This window comes from Opisthorchis viverrini, assembly GCF_000715545.1.
Source record: "Opisthorchis viverrini unplaced genomic scaffold opera_v5_143, whole genome shotgun sequence".
In the NCBI taxonomy this organism is placed as follows: domain Eukaryota; kingdom Metazoa; phylum Platyhelminthes; class Trematoda; order Opisthorchiida; family Opisthorchiidae; genus Opisthorchis; species Opisthorchis viverrini.
In genome coordinates, this window is record NW_008751799.1 from 969,317 (window position 1) to 976,120 (window position 6,804).

General features: G+C 43.3%; 1 protein-coding gene across 1 annotated transcript in view; it reads left to right on the plus strand.

The window, feature by feature from the left end:
• Positions 1-6,804, plus strand: part of T265_06708 (hypothetical protein) — a gene marked incomplete at both ends in the record, with an annotated part of 9,027 nt that overhangs the window by 1,132 nt on the left and 1,091 nt on the right. Inside the window, one exon of the mRNA XM_009172042.1 lies at positions 6,722-6,771. Coding sequence (XP_009170306.1) covers positions 6,722-6,771 — 50 coding nt within the window. The remainder of the gene's footprint in view (positions 1-6,721; positions 6,772-6,804) is intronic.

Genomic DNA, 6,804 nt, shown 5'->3' on the forward strand with positions numbered 1-6,804 from the left:
ATATATATATATATATATATATATATATATATATGATACGGATTGAATGTTTGGCCAACCGTGATATTTGAACGGGTTGAATACAAGTATACGCCGTCACAATAAACACCACCGTTCGCTTAATCATAAAGATGTGTTCCGTAACCAATTACAAGCCAAACATGTCTGTTCTCACAGGTTTTCCCTTTCAGTGGTATACCACCGCATGGTGGTTGGGTATTTGGGAAAGCTCATAGTCTAGTGCAAGGGACCCCAACCTTCCAAGTGCAGGACAACCAGCCATTTTGGTATGGTCGAATGAGAATACAGCCACAACATGCGACCAAACCGCTCTACAGGGCTTTCATACACAGCGATCATCTCTACAGACTGACTACTCTTGAAGAGTTTCGGAAAACCCACGCTATGGAATTTATGCGGAAAACCACTATCTTCCTACCCCGATCCCCAAGCCATTTTCTATCCTGGCAACTGCCTGACTAGAAAAAAGGCGCCATGGTTATGTTTGTATCTTCAAGTGGATGGCTAAGCCCTGGGTTACAATGCTTCTCCAAAAGCGTCCGTCTCCACATAGACCGCCTTAGTGGTTCCATTAGCGATCACTTAGAAATACTATAGCAACGTGATCAATTCATTGTTGGGAGTATAAGGAGATTTGGGAATATTTTCAATCAAGATTTCTTGCTGATCAGTCCAGCTTGAAGATGCACATGCATATCAAGTACTTACAAGTGCACATAAATGGAATGAAGTCTTTTCATAAGCAAACCTCCCTACCTATGTTTGCGTTCCGTAAAGGGAAGGCAGAACATTTTGAGAACAGTCAATGAAACGTTGCGCAGTAATTCGAACGAGAGAACTCTGAACCATTCTCCTCAAAGAACGCTTCGGGATGGCGGTGACAGTAGACGAGGTTCATAAGGCAAACACCCGGTTCCACAATAGAAGGCATCTTCAAATGTTTACTACGGAGTTCTTGTTCATGTAGTATGCAACGCAGGAACACATTACTATGTGGGCTATTTGAAACGTCAGGTTTTTGCCTGACGTGTTTGCAGTAAGACTTCCCTCACTCGTTCAGGTGAAGCGACAAACATTACATATTTTTGCTTTTTGGTCGCAATTACTTCGCTTCAGCAGCTGCCAAAGTAGAAGTGACATTCGATGAATCACCGCTCACCTGATAGACCCGAATCACCAGCTAACCCCGGTCAAGGTATTAACTTTGATCTATCGAATGCGTACTGGCCAGTACCCCAGTTAGGAGGATCGCAACCTGAGCACACCACTTCAGTCTGATTTATGAACAGGCGCATGGTGCGGAAGGCATCTCAGGAGATAACAACTTACGATGGATAGACGATCGACATGTAATTCAGTTCGTTTTCTGTCTACATGTTCCATATTTGTGACTCCAAATAACGAAAAATGCTGACAGTTCGTCCCTGACAAATTGGCTAGTCCACTAGTAAGCTGATCGTTAGGAACTTTGCGGTAATCTTCGCACATAGTCTCTAACAGCGACCTCCGTTCGACACCTCATAAGTTTTGTGGAAGAAAACTAGAAAAGCTTGTTGCACTGATAATTCATACTAGCGGTCCGGATCCGGTATGTTGCAGCTTACAGAACAACCATTGCAAGCTACCGGATACCAACATATCTCGCACCAGACCGCATGGCATTTAGAGTAAGTTACTCTTGGACACTGAGCAGAGATAATGAATAGTATCAGTAGCTTTTAGTTACGAGAGTGATCCAACATAACGTCAACATAACTAACAGACAATGTGGCAGCTTTCCGAACATTTCATTTGTCTCTTCATTTCCACATACACGTGTGATGATGCTATTGGGGGACATTATGGTTAGACTGGTGCAAAGAAGAAACTCCATCCTATCGTAGGGACCCAGACATATGCCCTCAAAAACATCAACGACGTGACCGAATATTTCCAGTCACCGGGTTGTCTGAACACCGTTTAATTAGACTATTGTTTGAGTCGTCTGGGACACTGGCAACAGGAAACGCGCGTGCTGTAACAGATTATGAGGGCATTTGTCGTCATGTCGAACACGTGTTTCGTCTCATCTCCTCATCCCTTTTTGTGAGAAACACTGGCTAACTGGAACGAGTGTTCCATTGATGTGGGCGTCTGGATGCGCCTGACCTTTTGGTTGCTAGGACTCAAAAGAAAGGAATGGAGCTTGTTACCGGGCTTATTGAGCGACGTAGAGAAAGAACAATGAAATCGACAAAACGTCCCCATTGGTAAGGTAGACGATCGTGATGCACGGCCGTCTCAGAGACAAAGGTTTGTGCATACGAGAAAATTACGCTAAAACCTACTCATCAAACGAAAACAGAATTACTCCAATCTTTAGAACTTTACGCAAACACTTCACTACTAAGGTGGCAAGACAATTCTCCGCATGGAGCACATTACGCCAGATAACTCGATGATAGTGCACTGCGCAATGTTTAGGGGTTTAGAGATACCGAATCATGTAGGGAATCACTGAATTCCGGTAGCTTTTACCTAGCTCTGGTAAGCGAACGTCTGTCTGAACCATGCTGAGAAGACGAATACGGTCTCGGGTAAAATACAATAAGGAGGATGCAGACTAACCGATAGATTATATTGAGTAGAGGTTGGCAAGTGTCAATGTACTTGCTGACTATAGAACTAGTTGAGACATGACTTAAGATCCACGGCGCCCGGAGGCATGTTTCGGGGAACTAAATGCAAGGTGGCGATCTTGATTATGGCCAACGGCATTAAACCAAAAGACACATAAAGTAGTAACTTCGCGGAAAAGTAGCGTCCTTAGTTTGAGGGAATAAACAGCCGTCGGATTCGACAAACGGCAGCTTGCATGTGGGGGGTGGGTTAATCGAAGGCAGCAGATAGGGTGAGGCCATGGTATTTTAAACGGTTCTTAGGAGACGGGGCTTTTAGACTATGAGCGCCGACAAACTACAAACAAGGACTTGACTTCAAGTAACTAAGGCCAAGGGAGCAATATCTTGTGTTTGTAAACGCCTATATAGAGGGATGATCTGTCCATCACTTTAAATGTTTCCCCAATCCGAGCTTCCGAATTTCGATAGTCACGACCAACCACAACATCAAAAAATATTTTCACTAACAGGAGGAATCCGGAAGATGTTGACCACGTCAAGTTTGGCGAACAAGTCTGAAACCAACAAATACGTAAGATATGCACCGGTTTGGTGCGCAGAGCACGATCGTTGACATGCGAACTGGCGTGTTCATTCAGTTATCTGGATAGTGCCAACTCCAACTAATAATGCATGTTCAAATATCTTCAGAAGCACATACACGTAGGCAGTCATGCAAAATTTCAAAAAACTGTTTCTCACGCACTCAAGTCAACTCGATCCCCTTCAGTCATGGGGTATATTGGCGATGGTCAACTCAGTCAGCACAAAAAGTGTAGCGACGGTTAAACTGGCAGCAAATATGACACGCTGTACTCTTACTATGCGCGGAAGGTGCTACTTACGACTTCGACAGTAGGCGAACAGCATCGAAAAATAAAAGGCAGATAAAATGCGTGTGTTAACGCAACCGGTGCTGCGCGGTATATAGGATTCACTTCCTTCGAGGTAGCGTAACAGTATCCCTGCAATTTCTATTCATAAACTGAGGAATTCCACTGTGTAAACTCTTGTTCAGCTCTCACTTTTGAATATTTCCTTCTTCTATATTAGCATCACAAAGCGGGCAAAATATCAGGTACTTAAAGGGAAGCATTTATATTTGTGGGGAGAGGTATATTTCTGATTTGTTTGCATCAATTGAAGTGGTATTTAGAAGTTGAACATGATTATTGGACAAAAGTGCTACAAAACACGTGGAAAACTACAACCCATAAAGGACTACATACGAGATATTTTTGAGCACTTGAACAGTTTTCTCCTATCCCGATGCGATTATTCGAGTTAGTTGATGCCAAGGTAAGAACTGGACCCAGGTTCGGGTCAATACAATTGAGCATTTTATCTGGCAAAGTGGCACATTGCATTGAAACCTTGAAATATGAAGGTCCTGTTAGTAACAGGAAAAAACCATCGAAAAGTCAGGCCATGGTGAACATTAGAATCACCCCGGCCAGCCAGACTCAGCTCATCTCGCCTTGAAAAACAAAACTAGCAAATCTTCAGCCATGGTTATGTATCAACGAGCTTGTCGACACCTACTTACCCCACCACAGTAACCACGATATGAAATCGGGCTTTAGACTTCCTGGATCAAGTGGATGAATCAACAAGCGCACATGGTCAGCAAACCGAATAACCTCAAATTTGTCCACCGCTCATTGATCCAGTCAGAATGACTGAGTACCATGGCGAAAGTGGAACTAGGGTGGGATTCTAGTCTGAGTGAAACTGGTTTGCTTCACAAAGTCAATCAGTCCTCCACGTGTTCACAATGTTCAGTGATTCGATTATGCGACCAACGGATGACGTATACGATAAAGACTACTGAATGGGAATTCGGATGGTCCCACTCTGCTGCTCGGCTAAGATTCCCTCAAGTTCATATTTTTTATATACACTATGAATCGGCCGCACCAGATCGGACAATTTAGGATAACATAATTATCCACACAGTGTGGAAATTATCATACGGTTACTGATGACAGCATTGATGTGAGGCAGTAGCCGCATTACTGTTCAACAGTTCACAAATCTGAGCATTTAAAACAGTGAAAAGCTCATTGCTTTACAAAATCTCAGCGCACACACCCGGCTATCAAGTCGCCGTGAGAAGCAGTGGTCGGTTAGTGACTCACGCTGAAGTACTGGGCTGCTGTGACAAATAGCTAACACACTAACCAGTTAGTACGTATCAGATAAACAAAGGCAGGACTGCAGAAACAATAGCAATGAAACTGAACGCAACAGTGTTAATTCACAGACAGGAGGTTCTGATTACGCATAACCTAGTAACGCTGATCGGAAAATTCACTTGCACAGATGAGCGTCTCACATTGCCAGGAGCTTTGGACTCAAAACCTGCGAGCCAGATTCTACGTTACGAAGTGGACAAATGGACAGAGAAAAGGTTTACTAACACATGGCTTAGCGCCTCCTCTGGCAAACAAAACTATAAGATATGAAACAGAACTTTGAGGGTGCCGAAAGCTTTTCAGCATGTCTAAAACAATGGCAATATCGAAGTTGCTTGTCGTGGACCGTGATTGAGTGAGTTTTCAAAGAACAAATAACTCTCTTATTATCATCGCCACAACTGTCGTGCAAACGTGGGGAAAGCCTTAGTAAATAGCGGGAACAAAAGGAAATGGTAGGGCCTTAGTGTGAAGGATTCCTGTGTACCTAGGAAAAAAGGTCAAGAATAAGGTGTCTACATCTTTCGATGGTATCAAAATAAAACCGTGTCGAAGTAAAGCGCAACCAGTAGGACCAATCCAGCATTATTTATGAACTTGATAACTAGGCTGGACAAACACGTGATTGTTGCGGGGAAAAATTGTGTCCAGTTATCGCCAACCGGAAACGACAGTACTGTCTTGGGCCAAAAAATACTGCATTCCGTAAAATTTAGCACCACATAGTCAGCTGTTGTTGCATGCGAAATTCCGTTTCAGACATCAAACTTAAGAACGGCAACTGGGTTAACGGAAAGGACAAAAGGAAAAATTCATCCGGCTCGTAATCTGGGCGCATTTCCAGACGCTCCATCGATTAACTATACTCGAGTTAAATCGGAGTGGAGTATGATGGAAATTCTAATGGAGCGGGTGAATGCTGTGTACACAAACACGTCGTACAACGGCAGAATGAGCTAGAAATGCATTCAGGGTACTAAAAATTAGTACACACAAGTATCCCGACTTGTTGGCTGGCAAAGAACCACCGCTATAATGCCTAGTTTTTTTTATGGCTTGTAATCAGTCATCATCATCATCAATAGCACGGAAACAGTGTACAACACTGATACTTCGCTTCCGGACTACCATGAGTTATTTGAAAGCCGTATTGTGAAGAGAATAAGAGTGGAAATCAAAGTCACCGTAAATAAACACATTTATCATAGTTTTTCGGAACTGTTTTGAAGGAGCGGACGCCAGATGCCTAGAAAAACACCACAGGGTGGTGGAAATCATGTTATTATTGTGGTATGAATAAGAACATGAAACATAAGCCTTTGGAATGAAGGAAGACCTCCGGAGGCTTCGATCACCAAGATGTTCGAGAAGATGCGGGGTTCTCTGTTATCCAGAGAGCGGCAAGTTCGTAGCTGTAAAAAGAGACGAAAAAAGTCTTAGTGATTTCTTTTGAATATTCAGAAAGTCGGGCAATCATGAACTTCCATCTCAAACGGATGAAGCTTCAAATGGCACCTACGATTGGGCATCATCAAAACAGCCATGTCGAAAACTCACTTGGAGTGCGTGTTAGTTAATTTTGATGACGGAAGACAGTGACCTGGAAGTTAAAAAGGTTACTGTCAATGAGCGAACAAACTGGTTTCAGAGGACAAAAACAACACTGACAATAATAATCTGGGATGGTATATGGGTTTATGTACGATATTGGAGAAGACTGGTAATGACACTGTTCAGATGTGATCCACAACAGTGGATCGAACCTGTGTGCCAACAAGTGGCGCATCACTTCTCAAAAAGTATGAAATACGACCATCTTGTTCCCCTAATTACCTAATACCATAGGTGAGGTAGAACCCTGGACGGTGAACGTGGAACCACCTACGGCCTCGGAGGTTTACGACTGCATATGTTCTCTCAAGCGCCAC